Genomic DNA, 19,143 nt, shown 5'->3' on the forward strand with positions numbered 1-19,143 from the left:
ATATGTACCCACGAGAAGGACATCTCCCAACAGCTTTACATTGATACAACATTTGGCCCAAGTAAAAGTATATAAAAATATATTGAGTAAAAATAAAATTGTGATACAGGGATGCCTGAAATATTTTATCTGGACCATTAGGAAACACTCTGTCTATCCTGTAGGAAACAGTAGAGCAAGGAAATGGCTGAATCCTGAATTATATGGACAATTCTGAATACTGAAATTCCTCAAAGAAGTAACTTTATTGGGCTTCAGTTTCCCATACAGCAATATATGTTAATGTAATCATTGTGTTAATGTACCTTTGTTTTGTTCAATTAAATGACCTGCAGTCCACAAAAATAAAAAGTTGTCCAAAAAAACCCCCAAACTGTTTTTCTGACATTTTTATGGTCTTAAATAAGTTTTAAATGCAAACATCAGAGAGCTTGTTGGCAGCCAGATAAAAATGAGAATCACAGCATGGTATTTGCCACAACAGTTAGCAGTGTGATCCAACTTGCAAAGAAAAAATTGTTTAGAAATCAGCATAAAATTTCATAAACATGAAACATGCATGAGAAAAATCAAGACCTGTCCCTATATTTTATTAATCTTTGCCGGTTTTTAAAGACTTGTTCTCTACTTTGCCCTGAGGACCTGTACTGAATTCTAAAATACAAAGACATACATTGTAAAGAATCTGCATTTTTCCTACATTAATTTAAAATGCTCTTTAGCATAATTCTGTCTGTGTGGAAAATTTACAAATAATGCTTTACAAAGTGTTCCTTCATTAACTGCGCTGACTGGAACCGGTGTGCAGTAAAGGAACACATTGGCAGCGTGTGCTTTATTTTCCCTCATTAGAAAAACACAGAAACCCAAAGGAACCCCCACTGCAGCTGCCCACAGGTGACAGCGTGAAACAAAGAACTGAAAGTGTTTATTTGAATATATTTGACCGTTGGCTCAACGCCTGCTAACGGCATTTTACCCAAAGCAGGGATTACTGACAGAGATAACCGGAGTAAAAAGGAATGATGGGAGCATTTAGCGCAGGTTCCCGGGATGGAAGGAGCCCCCCAGCCCTGCACACAAAGCCGGCAGCTTCTCCTTCCCTTTCCAGGGCGAGATCGTGAACCGAGGCCACCCCGGGGGCTCTGAGCAGCCTGGGCCACGGGGAGGTGTCCGTGCCACGGCAGGGCGTGGAACTGGGAGATGTGAGGGTCCTTTCCACCCCAAACCCTTCTGTGATTCCACGATGCTCGGTGAACGGCAGGGGAAGTGTGAGGAGTGCCCCGCATTTCCAGCTGTTTCTGAAAGCAGCTCTGAGGAGCGCCTTCACCCTCTGCACACAAACTGCATCGTGCGCACTGACCGGGGCGGACACCACGGAAACGGCGAGGGGCCGATGCCTTGTGAGAGGAGTGCTCAGGAGACTTTGGGTTTGGTGCTTAAAAGAACCCAGTAAAGAATAATGGAATCACAGAATATTCTGAGTAGGAAGGACCCACAAGAACCATCCATCCTGGCCCTGCACAGGATACTCCAACAATCCCGCACCGTGCCTGAGAGCGGTGTCCAAATGCTCCTGAAGCACTGTCAGCCTTGGGGCCGTGCCCACTGCCCTGAGGGCCCTGTTCAGTGCCCATCCTATGGATGAAAAACCTTTTCCTCGTATCTAACCCAAACACAAAATGATTGGACAGGACCGGCTACCTCGCATTTCCACTCGGCACACACTCTCCGCACGAGGAGAAGCGGAGGCTCATCTGGCCGCAGAGGGAGCCCGTGTGTGGGGTCCCGTCCCCGCCCGCTGTGGGATCCGTGAGGGGACGGACATTTCCCTGAGGGACCCTCCTGCCCGCGCGCCTCAGGACCCCCGCGCGCCTCGGGACCCCGCCCGTCCTGGAGGACCGCGCGCGGGGCCGGCAGGGGGCGCTGTCAGTGAGCGCGCGCACGCGCGTGCGCGGGAGCGGTGCCGCGATGGCGGCGCTGCTGGAGCACGAGAGCCAGATCTTCCTGGAGCTCTTCCACCGCGACGGGCTCGTCGTGTGCGCCCGCGGGCTCGGCATCGACCGCCTGCTGCTGCGCTTCCTGCGCCTCTACTGCGAGCCCGCCAGCCTGGTGCTCGTGCTCAACACCAGCCCCGCCGAGGAGGTGAGGGCAGCTGCCAGCGCCCCCCCCTTCCCCTCCCGGCGCGGCGGGCGCGGCCCGGGGACGGCCGGCGGCTCCCCGGGCTGGCGGGAGGGTGTGCGGGCTCCGGTGAGGGCAGCGCGGGCGCGGGCCGGGCGCTGTGCACCGACCCCGGCACAGAACCACGGAACGGGTCAGGCTGGTCGGGAGCACAGTGTTCATCTGGTGCCGCTTCCCTGCTCAGGCAGGGTCGTTCCAGAGCGCACAGCACAGGATTGTGTCCAGATGGGTCTGGAATATCTGCAGCGAGGGAGACTCCCCAGCCTCTCTGGACAATCTGTCCCAGAGCTCGGGCACTCTCAGGGAAGAAATTCTTCCTGGTGCTCAGGTGGAACTGCCCGGGCATCAGCTCCTGCCCGTTCCTGCTGTGCCATTGCTGGGCCAGGGAGCAGAGCCCGGTCCCTGCTCTGAGCCCTCCCCGCTCACACTGACAGGCGCTGCTGAGGGCTCCTCTGAGCCATCTCCTCTGGAGGCTGAGCAGCCCCAGCTCCTTCAGCCTTTCCTCACAAGAGAGAGGCTCCGGTCCCCTCATTCTCTTTGTCACCCTCTGCTCCCGCAGCTCCGTGTCCCTTTTGTCCTGAGGTGCCCAGAACTGGACCCAGCACTCCACTGAGCAGAGGGGCAGGGTCATCTCCCTGACCTGCTGGCAATGCTCTTCCTGATGCACCCCAGGATCTTCCAGGACTTCTTGGCCACAAGGCACTGCTGGCTCAGGGACAGCTTGTTGTCCACCCCCAGGTCCTGGGGAAGCTGTCAAACCACGCACATTCAGGATTGCAGCAGTTGGATTTCAATTCCTGCAGCACAATGAAGTCCTAATAACACTAATGACCTAAAACAAGTACATAACATAAGTAACCAGTAAGGAGAAAGGGATGAAACATGCTTGTCAGACTTGATGGGTTTGTCCCTAATTGTACAAAAAAAAGCTGCTCTTTTTCCTCTGGCATCAGGAAGGGGAGGTCTTCGGGAACCTTTTATAGCAACCATAGGTGGATAAAGATCGAAGCTGTAGTTTATAAGATTGAGCTTGGTGTATATGATCTGCCTGCTGTAGTCATGACTATCGGTGATGGCACTAAAAGATGATCTCTTCCCAATTCTCTGTTCTTAAGGCAGTATTAAAATTGCATTTTCTCTGAAAATGAGATATTGATATATAAGAAAATGTAAGCTCCTTGAAGTGTCAGTTGCTCATTTTTATGTAAGTGTTGTCCAGTTACATGAGTTTGAAACTGAAGAAAGTATGTCAAAGAAGAAAAAAATCATAATTATTCTGACTTATTCTAGTATGTTATACTGTCATGTCTTGTCTTTGACAGCTCCTCAAAATTACCAGAGTATTTAAATTACCAGAGTGAAACAAAGGTGCTTTATGGATCCCTTTCTGTGGATACCACAATAATGTCTTGTGTTTTTATTGTGTTTGGTTTAGGAGTATTTTATTGATCAGCTGAGGTCAGATGGAGTTGTTCATCTCCCTCGCCGTGTTACCAATGAAATTGCAAATAATACTCGATATGAATTTTATACACAAGGAGGAGTCATCTTTGCAACCAGTCGGATCCTTGTGGTGGATTTCCTTACTGACAGAATCCCTGCCAATCTCATTACTGGTAAGAGCTTAATGAAATAAAGGTAAGAGTGTTCTGTTTGAAAATACACAAAGCTTAAAAAAAAATTCTATATGAAGAATTCTGCTAACAGGTATTGAAGTTATTGAAGTTATTCCTTTTTTTTTCCCCCACCAAGACTGTGGTGAAAGAAGCAAATATGTAGTTCTTTTGTTCCTTTTTTTTCCCTCTCAACTCATTTGATTTATTTAATCATACACTTTAAAAAGGCTTTCAAAGAGGAATAATTGATTGCACTTGATGAAATAGTGTCCTGGGGTCCATTGGACACTGGCCTATCATTAAAACAGATTTTAGATGTCATGCTTTATGAGCCATGCACACTACCTATATTTTTGCATTAACAAATTACTCCTGATGACTTCTCATAAAAAAATACCTTTGTGTTGACAGCCTTGGATGCTATGCAAATACCAGTATTTTGAAGTAATGCTGTTACTGTAATTGTAAAGATTTGGAGAATAACTTGCAGCCTTGTTTTGTAGTTATATAGAAGCTATACATGGAAGATGTGAGAATTACCCTTCTCTTCTCATGTTCTGTTCCCCTTCTCCCCCAGCCACTCTTGTTTTTATGTTCCTGGAAACCCTGTTACAGCCTGGAGAGCTGGAAAAAGAGAGCCAGGGATTTAAGAATATTTTACTGTTTTCTAAGTGTTAACATCTTAATGATTAAACATAGCTGAATATTATATGCTTAGAAGAATGTGATTTTCTGCTTCAGAAGCTGTACCTCCTTCCTTTTAGTCAAGCTACAGCAAGTTCTACTGTAAAACATTTTGAACACTTTTATGCTGGAATCGAAGAACACCAGATTTCTAAGTTCAAAAGAAGTGAATAGATTTTATGGGCAACCTGTGGTAATTTCTCTATTTCTCTTGACTCTGTCCTCTCTACCCTACCAAAGAAGAAGAAGATAAAAAAAAAAAAAAGATGAAAAGAAGAAATACTGTAAAGTTTTATAACTGGTACTGTCCTTTAGTACCACAGAGCTGTGACAGGTTTTCATTGCCACCAGAGGTCGGTGTGAGAGCAGCTGCAATCGACTGGTGGCTTCATTCCCAGCCTCCCAACACCTGGCTCTGTGTGCCTTGTCTATGTGTGAGATGGTACAGCAAAATCTTGTAGAAGTGTTTCATGAGGAGATAACAGCAAAAGCCTTTCTAGGTGTTAAAAATGTTGTTTGTAAAATCAATGTGAATTAACATCTGATGAACTCATAAATCCAGCTAAAGAAAATAAGAAATGATCACTGCAGTGAAGCAGAATTATTCCTGGTGGTTTTAGCTTAGTAGAAATGATGTACTTGACAGCACAGTGAAACTGATGCAAGTTGCTGTAGTAAAAAGTGGCAAGTTGTTTCTACCAAGGTTTACAGAGCAGATGTGAACTCCCTGCATAAGCAGATGTATGTTGACTAAAAGCAGGAAGGTATTACAATAAACACAGTCTTACTGACCTGTTAGAAATTCTGTCTTTCCTGTCGTGTCCATCTGCGGTCACATCTTGAAAAATTTGGAAGGTGTTCAGAGATGATCATTATTATGTACTGAAAAATTTGCTTTATAGGACAGATTTAACAAATTCTAGATAGAAAAATACCTTGTAGTGGATTATTTCACTAATAATGAATTTCATTAATTATGAATGGTGAGCAGTTGTATTTTCTGGATGCTTTTTCATTTAGCAAGCAAAGGCATATTAAAACCAATGCCTGTGTGGTGAGTTGAGGAGACTTGTTACAGAAATGAAATGCTCTGTAACTTTATTAGCTTATGTAGGCACAAGGTAAAACCTGTGGTGTTTGATGTCCTTTGCTTCCACTTTAGAAAGGCATTTATGATTCCCCTGGAACAGATACCACATAGGCCTGAATTCAGTAGGGGGAGAGAGAAAATAATGCAATGTGCTGTTTAACATGATTAGCATGAGGAAAAACAAGCCTTGGTTTAGCAGGTCTTGGCTGAGTGAACTGTGAACTCCGGAAATGTTTGCCTCAAACACATAATTAAATTAAACTCTTGTTTCATTTGTCTTTATTGAAATGTGCTTGATAAGTCTTTTATTCCTACTGCACCTATAGCCATGAAGAAAACTGGTGGTGTACTCATATATTTGGTACTTACTGTCCTTGAGTGTGAATATGGGAAGGTAAAGCAAAATAAATGTTTTCAGAAGTTTTTTTATTATGTAAACACTTGAACTGTTGCCAACTAAAGTTACTTGACAAGTCTGTAATTCCAGAATTTCTCTAAACAAAAGAATTCAACTATCACAGCCTCGAAGACATAAAACTTGCTTTGATGTAACAATGTGTTATGTCATGCATCTGCTTTTCCTGCTTTTAAAAGATTCAAGTTCAGGTTGTGCCTCAGGAGTAGAGAATTTTCCTAGCTAGTAAGTCCTGCCACTAATTCACAAGCTTTTTTTTTCCTGTTAAAGATGCATTATTAACCCAGTTCTGTTATTTGGCAATTCCATGGTACTGAAACTGAGGAGTCACTTGTTTCAACCCCAGAAAATTTGTTCATTTTAGAAGACTTAAATTCCTGTATTTAAACAACAGTAGAAGAATATGACAGTTGTGAGGAAAAATCTGTACAAACTTGGACCTTTCTATATTTTTTTTTTAACTTGATTATTTTTTTCTCTTGCCAGGCATTTTGGTGTACAAAGCACACAGAATCATTGAGTCCTGTCAGGAGGCATTCATCTTGCGACTTTATCGCCAGAAGAACAAGCAAGGCTTCATTAAAGCTTTTACAGATAATGCAGTTGCATTTAACACTGGCTTTTGTCAAGTGGAAAGAGTGATGAAGAATCTTTTTGTTGGGAAGCTTTATCTGTGGCCAAGGTGAGGCACTTCTTTACTTCACTGGACAGTTACTCTTAAAGGAAAGATGAAAGATGTTACAGTGGGTTTCTAAGAAAATGAGGTGTGTGCAGTCACACTGCTAATCTGTCTTGCCTCCTGTGTTCCCAAACAAAACCTTTTCAGTTTTTGACAGAAATAGTCCTAAAGATGCTGAATTTCTGAGAGAATTTTTGAAAATGGACTTCAATTGACTGTATTATAGGAATGAACCTTATGGCAGAGCTCTCCTGTTAGTCAGCAGAAATTGCAGCAAAAAGTGACATTCTTAACAGTTTAAGAAAAACTTCTCTTACTAAACAAGAGTACTTAAGCCATGAAATGACAGGAAAACAGTCTCTCAGTTCTGCTATTCATGGACGTGTTTGTTTCCAGCTGTTATGAAACTCCATGCATTTCTTTCTGCATGTCAAATTATTTTAATTTTTTTACACACCTATGCTGTGTATGAAGAACATTTCTTGATGACTGTTAAAAAACGAATTGCCAAAATGTAGCATGCACAGAGTCTTCCAGGAAGATCCACAAATGGAATGAACACTGATGACCCAGTCAGTGCTTTTGCCCTGGGCAGGGGCTCTGCCCATTTGTTCTGTTAGTCCAGGCTGGAATGTGTTTCACTCCTTCTTAATGACTGGCTCCTCTGCATTGTAAATTCCTGAAGAGTCTTGCAGTATCCCAGGGAAGTAAAAGTGGACATACCTGGAGTAGGAAAGGTTGAGTAGAAACTCTCTAGATTTCCTTCCTTGACTTCCATGACAAGACCTGGGGCTGCAGGCTGCAGTAAGGGAAATGTGGAGTTGCAGAGGTCAGCAGCCATGGGGCTCTCTGAGCCTCCTCCTGTCAGGAGCAGTCAGGTGGCATCTCTGGATCTGTGCAACTGGAGTGGCTCCAAGGACAGGCTTCCAACAAGGACCTGCAGGTTGGCATTGCCAGCTGGAACATCGTAAAATCTGCTGGTGCAGCTGTGTGATTTCACAGAATGTATGAACCCCTTCCAGTTTCTCCCTGATATGATTTTTTAGGTTTGTTTTAATATTTGTTATGTGTGATGATGATGCAGAATCCAGTGCAGTAATTTTCCGTGGATCATTCACCAGCACTGTAGGCTCACATGACTAGAATGACTACAGTCATAATTGTGGCACAGATGGTTTTCCAAGGCTGTTCATAAGATTGCAGTCTTCACATCAGTAGAAACTGATTTTGGAATAACTTAGTTGTTTACATTTTAAATAATTGTAATTGTAGTTTGTACAAACTTTTGAGTAATTCTAAGTCAAATAAAACTACCCATGTAAATCTTAAGAAGCTGTTTTTCTCTTAGATTTCACATAGCAGTGCACTCGTTTTTAGAGAAGCATAAACCTGAAGTGGTGGAAATCCACGTGGCCATGACCCCTGCTATGCTTGCCATCCAGACTGCAATCCTGGACATTCTGAATGCATGTCTGAAGGAACTGAAACGTTACAACCCAGCTCTTGAAGTAGAAGATCTATCTTTAGAGAATGCTATTGCTAAACCTTTTGACAAGGTAACAATTTTGATTGTTCTGCAGTGTCTAAGTAACGGGCTATAGATCTCCAAAGTGCCTGCCATGCAGACAGAAATGTTATTTGCAAAATAAATAACCAGCAGCAGCTGAGTGTTCTCCCATGACATGCTTATTACTGGGACAAGGGGATGGAGTGGTGATGTGACAGTTGTCAGTAGGGTTTTTGATGTATTGGTGTTACTGTTCTTCCTTCATTTCCAAAGTCCCAAGAGTAAGAACATCCCAGTTCGTGGTTATAATAATAATTGTTGCTGCTGTTATTAAAAAGATAGCTGCAACTTCAGCTCAGAACACTTTGTAGATAAGTATCAGTAATTGCCATACACATACTCCCTTTTTCCTTCTGAATTTCTTGCTTGTGTTTTTTTTCTCTAGTAGGAGAAGCACTGTGTGTACTAGACAATATGTACATGCATGCATCTGCTGTATCTTTAATCATTATGTATGTCAATAACTTTGGGTTCACTGTTATTTTTGACAGATCTGCAATGTGTGGCACACATATGCTTTTGTTAGGGTGAAATCAACTGTCATAGTGCAACACAGTTATTGGTTAACTGATTTAATTTGGATGGAAGGCCTTCTGAACTTTGGATATTTGAAGGTTCTTTCTTGGGCTCTATAAGTTGCACATCTTCATGGTACCTATCTTGATTTTAGAAACTAAATGACATTATAATGGTTTTTTCTGTACCTAAGTAAAGGACATTAGATACTAAATACAACAGGCCAGTACCAGTAAAATAAGGGTGTTTTTTTATAATTTTACCAGTATTTTGTTATTAGATGGAGAGGAAGAAGTTTACTGAAAGCATTAAATTATATATGCTAATTGCTGAAATGTGTTTCATAAAGACATCTATATTATGTTAACTTTGCTAAAATATAGTAACTTATATCAAAACAAATATCTCACCAGTACATATTTATTTTGGTATCTGTAATAACTTTGGGAAACCAGAGCCTGTAAAGTTAAAATGGATTCTCAGCTTGTTAGAAGCTATAATGCAATACTGTATGTTTGACACTCCAAACTTTCCAATTTTAATTTCCAGACAATCCGCCACTATTTAGATCCTCTCTGGCATCAGCTCGGAGCTAAGACAAAGTCTTTGGTGCAGGATCTGAAGATCCTACGTACTTTGCTACTGTATCTAACCCAGTATGATTGTGTCACTTTCCTTAATCTCCTGGAGTCACTGAAAGCAAGTGAAAAAGCTTTTGGTGAGAATTCAGGTAAACATGGAATAACCATACAAGTTAATGCATGAAACGGTGCAATGTTGATGTTTTTAATTATCATTCCCAAACATATGAAGGTACCTAATTAGGTTTTACACAACCAGCCATAAGGACGTAGGTTTTTATTGACAGATAATTCTTTCATCTTCCCACTTAACTGCTGTTACTTAACAGAGTGAGATTTGCATCACATTTTTGTCATTTATTAAGCTGGTGATTACACAGCAAGCAGGTAGGGCAGGTATTCCAGCTGAAGATCTGGGGTTTTTATTGCAGAGGGTTGGAAGACATAAACATTGCAGATGTCAAACTACTACTGCTTCCTTCTCATTTCCTCCCCAGGCTGGCTGTTCCTTGACTCCAGCACTTCAATGTTTGTGAATGCTCGAGCTCGAGTTTATCGCATTGCAGATGAGAAACTGAATCAGAAAGGCAAAGGCTCAGGCTCTGAAAAACGTGATGTAAAGAAGGAAAATGGTACTGATCATTCCTAATTTCTAATTTTAAGTTTAAGAGTGTCACACGATTCCAAGTGCTTTGCATATTATTACTTGTACTCTGGTTCCCTGCACAGGATCTCAGTCTGTTAGCTGGGATAAATGGAGATATAATCTTAGTTCCAAAAGCATATGATCAACAACGTAAAAGAGTCACGACGTAGGGATTCTCCTCAGCTTGCTCAGCTGATCACTGGAAGAGCTTTTGTGAAATTGTTCTTGCATTACATTGATGTTTAGCTTCATCTTTATTATCTTATGTGAAAGAGTAGGAGGCTGTGGTTGCTTTTATTAAAAAAATATATTCAGGAGTTTCAGAATTGAAGAATGACTGAATACTTCAGTGTTTTGCTTCACAAAAGCATTTATCTCCATTTTTAAATTTAAGAGTGTTCTCCACCTGATTAGCATAACAAGTTGCATATGTAGGCTGTTGAATATCATATGTGCCAACAACCATCACACTAATGACATTTAACCAGTGCTTTAAAGTCTGAAGGATATTTTGCCTGCAAGAGCTGCTATGTTCAATCTTACTTTCTTTCAGAACTGAAAAGGGAATTGGTTCTAGAAAGTAACCCAAAATGGGAAGCTTTGAGAGAAGTACTGAAAGAGATTGAAAATGAGAATAAGAACAGTGACAACCTTGGCGGTCCAGGTGAGAGAATATGAAACCCTGCAAGTTTTCCATGAATTCTACTGGTTTGTACTTCTACTTGACCTTGGAGAGAAGGAACTAACCCTTTTCTGTAGTTTTATCAAAGAGCTGGTTTAAATTTAGTAATTTGTGGCCTCAAGATGAGGAATTTCTGTACATTATGTACATAAACTATGTAAAATTAAACTTTTATTAGGTCTTGCTCTAAAAGAGAAATGCTGTTCCTACAATGCAATACTTTTTAGGAAAGAACCTGCATTATTCTGAAAAAATTTTAGGTTACATTTCAGAAGTGTACTGATACCTTAGTTCCAAGCCAAATAAAACAGATATGGAGATTTATAATGATTAAGGTGCCATTCACTCATTTCTGAAGTTTGGGTTCAGAACAAAAATAGGGTTCTGTCTTACACCCTTTCTGACTTGCACATTCTTCTTATGCACCTGAAAATTTGCTTTGCATGGTTTGCATATAAATGAGGTAGAAATTAGGAGGCAGGGAAGAGAGTCTAACTGCTTTGCTGCCTTTCCTAATTTAGGGCTTTTCATTCCCTTAAAATTCAGCAAGTTTTATTTTAGGAAATAGTAAGGGTAAAAAAGTGCTCTTTTCTCCCACCCACAGTGTTCTGACTCTGGGTAAGAACTGGCTCTCTCTCCTAGTGTTGTAGGAGTTTATCTGAGTCAGCTTGCAGAGAATTGTTATTCACCAATGTCAATAATACTGTGTGAAACGTGTTTTGTAGATTCTCTAACACAGCTGACAAATTAGAATGGTCTAATTTAAGTTCTCTCTTATTCCACATCTTAAAAATGAATAGTTGTTCGAGTATGTTTCAACATGCACTGTATCTGCCTCGTTTTCAGTGGTCAGAAGGAAAACTTTATGAATTTAGATATTGTAAGAAAAAGGAATGTTGAACTTCCGTTAATCTGCTCTAATTTTATTTGGTACAAAAAGCCATGCAATTTAGATTCTCTCAAAGTTCAGAGCAACTGTGGCAGCCGAATGTGAAGGCATTTGGCAGGCACAGGGCTTGGATCAGTGCAAACCATTAGCTCGGGAGGTGCTTTAGCTGGATAAGAAGCACAGCATTACAGGCTGTAAACATGGTATTGTTTCTTGACTGCAGGGCAAGTGCTCATTTGTGCCAGTGATGACCGAGCCTGTGCACAGCTCAGGGAGTATATTATTACTGGAGCAGAAGCTTTTCTAACAAGACTTTATAACAAAACCTTTGGAAAGGACGAGAAAGCTGGAGAAGTGTGGATTAATGACAGAAAAGCCACGAAGTCCAAAGGAAATGCCAAACCAGACACAGGGCCTCAAGCCAAAAAAGCCAAGCTGACAGCTTCTTCAAAACAAAATAAACAGAAGAAGCAGCAAGACCGGACTCTAATCCAAATGATAGGGAAAACTGAAGAGGAAAAGAGAGAGGAGGTCGAGGTGGAAGACAACAAAGAATTAAGTGGTAGCCAAGAAAGCAACACTGAAGAGACCATTCCTGAAGATTTTGATTTCAGCTTGCCCTCAGATTGTTACTATGGGATTTTCAAGGACCCACTGACAATTATCCACCCGCTGCAGGGCTGTGGGGATCCCTACGCGCTCACTCGGGTGCTGCACGAAGTAGAACCCAGATATGTTGTGCTGTATGATGCAGAACTCACTTTTGTTCGGCAGCTGGAAATCTACAAGGCAAGCAGGCCTGGGAAGCCTTTGAGGCAAGTTGGCTTGGCGAGGGTAATTCTAGTCTGAAAAGAAAAAATTGGAAGTGCACTGTCAGCAGTCAATGCAGAACATGCTGCTGTTCAGTTTCATTAGTTACCTTCCAGTTCCTGTTCAGCCCTTAAGTTTAAACAAAAGCAGAATGTCTGGTGTAACCTAAAGATATTTTTTACTTTCCAGCAGGTATTTAGTCCCTTAACAGCAAAAGCCTATCTGTTAAAAAAAAAGAAACAATTCCAAGATCTCTGCTTCAATGATTTTAGTAGCAGTAGATCATTTTCAGGTGGTGTAGTCTCATTTTAAACCATCTCTGAAGATACGATTTTTAAAGAAAAGGATTCATCTTGGGTTTAATTAATTTTCACATTTCCTGATGTTTATCATGCTGAAGACCAGTAATTCAGAAATTGTAACAGAGAAGCAAGTAAAGGAAACACAGTAAAGAAAATTAGTATTTGCATTTATAGCAACTGACAGAAAGATCACCACATTATGTATATGTATTTAATACACCTGGAAATTTCAAAACTCAGTTTTATGAATAAATGTCACATATAGAAAACTTACTATGCAATTAACTAACTTGTCAGGCATTTACTGCTGCTAACCTTAAATTTACTGGTGGTGAATTTTTTAAACTTAATACCAAGTTTTGTGACCTCTTTTTTTTCTCTTCTATACCTACAGAGTTTATTTCCTCATATATGGGGGCTCCACAGAAGAGCAGCGCTACCTCACAGCTCTGAGGAAGGAGAAGGAGGCCTTCGAAAAACTCATTCGGTAACACAGTTTAACTGCCCTTAGAATTAGGGTTTCATGTAATTCCCCAATACTAATTCAAGTAATTCAATATTAATTCATGTCATTCCCCAACATTTTAAATAGAGTGATGTTCTTAACTGTGTGAAGGCTTTAAATAAACTTTTGATTCAATTCTTTGTCAGATGTAAAGACTACTTTCCTATTGAGAATCACCAAAAAGTCAAAACTTTCCTTTTCAAAGCGCCTGCTATTTTGTTCATTAATTTTAGCAGGATTTAATATTAACGTAAAGGCTAATCAGCATTGCTTGAATTTTTTCCTAATTGTCTATGAAGTTCATTTGTGTAATTGTGTTTTTGCGGCTAACATTTCTTGTAAGATAATTTCTAAAGCTCTTATAACCTAAGTTAATTGGGGAAACAAAACATTTCCTTAGACTGTATAAGACAGTATTTTTACTTACTGACAGTGCCTTCTCACGGGTTACAGTGCTATTGCTAGTCATTAGTTCCTTTGTAAAAGGAAAAACCTAGAAAGACTCAGAAAATTGCATTTCTGATCGGGCTTGCATTTAGTATTAAACTATATATAATTTTACATCTGGATGAAGGGTATTTCAATCTTCTTTACTCCTGCATTTGCAGTTTTTAGTGTGTTTGTTTGTGGTCCCTTAGAGAGAAGGCCAGCATGGTTGTTCCTGAAGAAAGAGAAGGAAGAGATGAAACAAACTTAGATCTCCTCAGAGATGCCAGACCTGCCTCTGTCTCTGCTGACACACGCAAAGCAGGTGAGCAGCTCCTAGGTCAGCCTTGCAGCCAGAGCTTCCCAAAAATCCCTGAACTATTGCACCTTAAATCTCCCTCAAACTGTCTGGGGCAGAGACACATTGTACATTGGCTTCATGCTAAAGAAACATTATTTCCTAGTGACAATGAACTGTGGTTTCCTTTGAAAGTACAGGTTAATGAAGTATTTGACCATTAAGATGGATACCATTTGGATTGTTCCTAGTCAGATTCTTGGTTATGAGGCTGTCTAGTGCTACTTGTAGGAAGAGAAATTAAAACATAGAAACTGAAGTCTACAGATGGTCAAAGGCAGTGTTGTCCTTGAGCTAGTAAATGATGGGGATTTCTTTTCATCTTGACAAAACATGCTGTCTGGGTAAACAACTGCACATTATGGGTGTGATCACTTCCTTTGTAGTCCTTTTTCTTTTGTTGCAATTCCAACCATATTTTTGTTCTTTTTCTCTGACAGGTATGCTATGCCTCTGTTTTTCTTTACTGTTGTTTCTGTAATCCTGCTCTCCTTTGCCATGTGCTCTCTAATCTTTGCTATTACATCTTTTGTGGCCTTGGTGCTGCAGTCTCTTCATGTCCTGCAGATCTGTAGAGCGCAACACATAGTTTCCACAATAAAGTGCTGTATTTCTGTGGGAAAGAGCTAGAAATAAAAGGGATCAGCTTCATTACCTTTTAAAGATTTCCCTGATCCATTTAAATAATTTTCATCTACAGCTTAATCTATTTCATTGTCACCTATACGAAGCTTTCAGCAAGCAGCATGGTAGTTATATCAAGCTGCAGAGCATGTTTCATAAACTTACAGTACATGTTTAAGCAAGTAAAACAGTTAAAAATCAAATGAAGTCTGTATTTATTGTACTGCTGAATTTGAGGTATAACTTAAGATGAGAAGTCCATCCATTGCAGAAGCCTTGGCAGCACACAGGAAAACCACCAGAGCAGGATGTACGGGGATAACTGTGTTTACTTTGCCCTTCAGGTGGACAGGAACAGAAGGGTGTCCAGCAAACCATAATCGTGGATATGCGGGAATTCCGTAGCGAGCTTCCATCCCTGATCCATCGCCGTGGCATCGACATCGAGCCCGTGACTTTGGAAGTTGGGGATTATATTCTAACCCCCGACATCTGCGTGGAGCGCAAGAGCATCAGCGATCTGATCGGCTCCCTGAACAACGGCAGGCTGTACGCGCAGTGCGTGGCCATGTGCCGCTACTACAAGCGGCCAGTGCTCCTCATTGAGTTTGATCCTAGCAAACCCTTCTCCTTGATCCCGCGAGGCTCTTTACAGCCAGAAATTTCCAGCAATGATGTTACTTCTAAACTGACCCTTCTCACACTGCACTTCCCAAAGTTACGAATCCTGTGGTGTCCCTCTCCCCACGCTACTGCTGAAGTCTTTGAAGAGTTGAAACAAAACCATCCCCAACCCGACGCAGAAACGGCGATGGCCGTCACCGCAGACTCCGAAATTCTCCCCGAGTCAGACAAGTACAACCCTGGGCCTCAGGACTTCCTGCTGAAAATGCCAGGGGTTAATGCAAAGAACTGCCGTGCCTTAATGACCCACGTTAAAAGCATTGCAGAGCTGGTGACGCTGTCCAAGGACGAGCTGGCCAAGATTTTGGGTAATGCTGCCAATGCCACACAACTCTTTGACTTTATTCACTTGACCTATGCAGAGGCACTAGCCAAAGGAAAAAGCAAAAAATGACTCATGAGATTGTTCAACACACGGCACAGATAAGCTTTTCTGGCACAGTACTTTGGCAAGTACATGAAATATTTTAATAAATGCCCCCCTAAGATAACCAGCTGTTTCTTGCTCATGCTATTCCATCAGTTTTAATATGTGAGTTAATTATTACTAAAGACAAGTTTCAAGAGGAAAAAATATTTTTAATAGAGAAATATGAATTATTTTTATTCTTTTTAAAGCACTTTAACCAATTCTATAATATCACTGAATTAACTAAATTTCTAACTGAAATTAGAAATTTCAGTTAGAAATCTGAACTAAATTTCTAACTGAATTAACTAACTTTCACCAAGACCATAAGAATTAAGTGCTGAGACTAACTGATAAAGGTGTTTTCTTGTGAAAGTTATGATGTCTTGTTCAAGCTAAAAATGTGCTGTGTTTTGATTAGTCTGGGTGACCTGCTGCATGATACAACACTCCTTTTGCCATTTTTAATGTCTCATTCTCTGGCAACTGCCACTTTTTGATTGACAGTGATGAAGTTATTTGAAACACATTGTGGTCTTTGCTCAGGAGTTTATTTAGACTATACTGGGACTGAATCCTGAATTTTAGAACATGACCATAAGCCTTTGTCACAGTAAAATCCATTTGTATGCTATGCTCTGCATTTTGCTTGCTCACCCTACTACCAATTACACTTTTTACCATTACAAAGCCGGTACAGCTCTGTCCTGCTGGATTTTACAAAGTGCTTTCAAAGTGCTTACCAAGTTAGTCCAAAGTTAGACCTTTGGTCTAACTGAGTAGAAATTCTGTGGTGCCACAGAGCAACTTAATTTTGAGTGTGCCTTACTTACACTTTTAAGAGGCTTTGTTTTTTACTCAGTTTTGGTAGCTCTTTCACTTGGAAGTGAAAAATCTGGGTATACCATCAGCACTGTTCCTTTATACCAAAGAATATTTCCTCTTGTATAATGCAGTCATTTTCTAAGCAACGTTTTCCAAAAGTGTTGAAAGTTCTTCCAATATTGGCTTCTTTTGTGTCCTATTGCTCTTATATTTTTATGTTCCAAATCAACTGTCTGTCAATAACCTCAGTAAAGCCATTGTCACCTAGAAGATAATACTTTTAGTGTTTTGTGTAGCATAAAAGAAGGAAATGTTTGTGAATATGTGCATTGTTAAATTATACATTCTACATTGAACTTTGATACAACTGTGTACAAACTGCCATTGCCAAAAGGGTTGGTCCAGTGTTATTCCATGCTAATGTATTTACATTTGTTATTTACAAAACCTTTATCTATGATTTGCACATGTATTTATATGATTCTAATGGGAACAACAGACCAATATTATCTCCTTTGTGAAAGAAGAAAATATTTTTTGTGTTCAAGTTTGGTAAAAACAGTACTGTGAACTTTCAGGTTAAATGTTTGTTGTGCATTTTAAGTATGAATTATGAATTGTTAACTTTAATCTGTGGTTGAGCTATGACAAATTTCCAAGGGAACATTTTTCTGCAGATGCAAATTTTAGTATTAAATACACCCATAATAAGATTAAAATTTGTTCATTATCTTGTTTTGCATTTGGCTGTATTGATACCAAAACATTTATATTTTTAGTGTGTGGTTTACAATCCAGATCTTTGGGTTTCTATTGCCCTAGATTCTAATTTATTTAATATGAGAAGAAGTCTTTTCATTTTGACTTTTGTGTATTCAAACTAATGTTGTCAGATGTGCAGAGGTTTGAGAATGCTGTAAAGTGGTGCTAAGAGAACTGGAAATCAGAGTAAGATCCAAGTGCCCTGAGTGCATGGCCTTGGAGCCTGATTGAGAAGAGGGCAGCTGAGCAGCCTTGGAGAACAAACATTGCCTGTGCAATGGGGTTAGGGTGCTCCATGAACTGTGGCTTTGGGGTTTTTCACAGATGCTGCCTCAGCTGTCAGTGAGGTTTGGAGTTTTTGCATTGATGTGTATGGGGTGAAAATGAAGGGATAGTAATGGGAGATAAAGTTGTAGCTTTGTGTTGTGTGCTAGATCAAAGTTACATCATGCAATTAAATAATTATTTGCTAAACATTTTAATGAAATTGCCTTTTGATTATAGGTGTGGAATTTTCCTTTTTCCTTCTCTATGCAGGGTTTGCCCCTTTTCTCTAGAACAGCCACAAGTAGATGTTGTTGCATGTTATTATTGCTCCTGTGCTTTGGCATTTCACTGCATTAGGTGTGATGGCCAGTGAGAGCTGTGTCCTCCTGGGGCAGGAGGTACAGACTGTGCTCCAAGCAGGGAGAGGTCCTGTGTCCTGAAACCACTTACACCTGAAATTATAGAGCCCAAGGCTCTGCCTGAATGCAGTCACACACAGGGCTGGGTGAATGATGAAAACCCTCTCTTCGACCAACAGTCATGGAATTTGTACATCTTGTCATTGCTGATGTTTTAAATTTGTGCTTTTTTTATTAAAAAACCAAACACAAACACCCACTGCCTTCAGTTTGGGAGTGTCTCAGCTTCTTGCTTGTCCCCAAACCAAGACTCCATGTTCCCAGGTCCTTCAGTAGGTGAAGCCTCTCTGTGAGGTGTTCACATGCTATAGAGTTGCCAAGTTGCTCCTTTCTGCAACTTCTCCTGGGCTTGGATCACTGACAGTTCTTCTGGAATAACCATACAACCTTTTAGAAGCAAATGTAGCTTGTATTAGCAAATCTATTTAGCCCACCCTTTTATGTGCTTCATAAGTCTTTAATATTTTGTTAACTGTTAAGTACCTTCTTGCACTGAAAATACACATACCAATAGTATCTGCACCTTCTTAATTCTCATGTCTTGATAAGGTTTTGCAAGGAAATACTCCAATATTATGAGTTTCAGGGCCATTTATTATTTTGAGTACAAAATGTTAGGAACTCATCTCCCAGACTTTTCAATACAAAGAGGCTGATTATTTATTTGAGTTTTGATCTGTATTTTGAAAGCTTCTCCTCAATAAATTAAAGGGAAGAAATATCCTCTGTCAAAGTCTTGAAAACCGTGAAGTAGCTTGGCTGGCCAAGACTTAGCTGAGAGATGGATTCTTACTGAAGTTAGTGAGGGTAACCAGGGCTGCTGCACTGCTATGGTGATTTCTTGTCTAAACAGAAGATGCTGCTGCAATATGTCAAAATGGGCCTGTGGATGTACTAAATTTAGCATCATTTTTTTTTAAGCATGATAAAATTACCTTAATCCACAACTTCTGTAAAGCAGACTTCCTAGGAATATTTAATCAGGGCTAAATAGGTACCAGTTTCTCAGCTTGTATTTTACCCTAGTTCTGTCTGTGAGAGCTTCCCTCTATAAATTAAAGCATAGTTTTCATTTCTAGGGTCCTCAGTTCCTCATCGTTACTTCTTTTTTCTTTCACCTTAATCATCTCCCATCAAAGAGCAGGGGCCTGGAATTATTAAACAGCTGACATTGTTTCCAAGCTGGCATTTTCAGTCAGCTGTGCA

The 19,143-nt window shown here is 40.6% G+C and overlaps 1 protein-coding gene across 1 annotated transcript; it reads left to right on the forward strand.

Annotated features, from left to right (window-relative positions):
* The first annotated feature begins 1,971 nt into the window (after nt 1–1,971).
* On the forward strand, nt 1,972–17,697 carry ERCC4 (ERCC excision repair 4, endonuclease catalytic subunit). Its single transcript, XM_058035396.1, has 11 exons — nt 1,972–2,145; nt 3,617–3,797; nt 6,473–6,668; nt 8,014–8,221; nt 9,298–9,478; nt 9,827–9,961; nt 10,529–10,639; nt 11,770–12,361; nt 13,053–13,145; nt 13,802–13,914; nt 14,916–17,697. The coding sequence occupies exons 1-11, from the start codon at nt 1,972–1,974 to the stop codon at nt 15,647–15,649; spliced, it is 2,718 nt and encodes a 905-aa protein (XP_057891379.1). The 3' UTR covers nt 15,650–17,697.
* Nucleotides 17,698–19,143: the final 1,446 nt, after the last annotated feature.

The sequence above is a fragment of the Melospiza georgiana genome, chromosome 16 (genome assembly GCF_028018845.1).
Source record: "Melospiza georgiana isolate bMelGeo1 chromosome 16, bMelGeo1.pri, whole genome shotgun sequence".
In the NCBI taxonomy this organism is placed as follows: Eukaryota; Metazoa; Chordata; class Aves; order Passeriformes; family Passerellidae; genus Melospiza; species Melospiza georgiana.

Excerpts from the sequence above, each read along its gene's own strand:
- ERCC4 (XM_058035396.1), top strand. The coding sequence starts at position 1,972 with ATGGCGGCGCTGCTGGAGCACGAGAGCCAGATCTTCCTGGAGCTCTTC. Across the intron at positions 10,640-11,769 it reads TGACAACCTTGGCGGTCCAG|GGCAAGTGCTCATTTGTGCC; the intron begins GTGAGAGAATAT and ends TCTTGACTGCAG. Across the intron at positions 12,362-13,052 it reads AGGCCTGGGAAGCCTTTGAG|AGTTTATTTCCTCATATATG; the intron begins GCAAGTTGGCTT and ends CTATACCTACAG.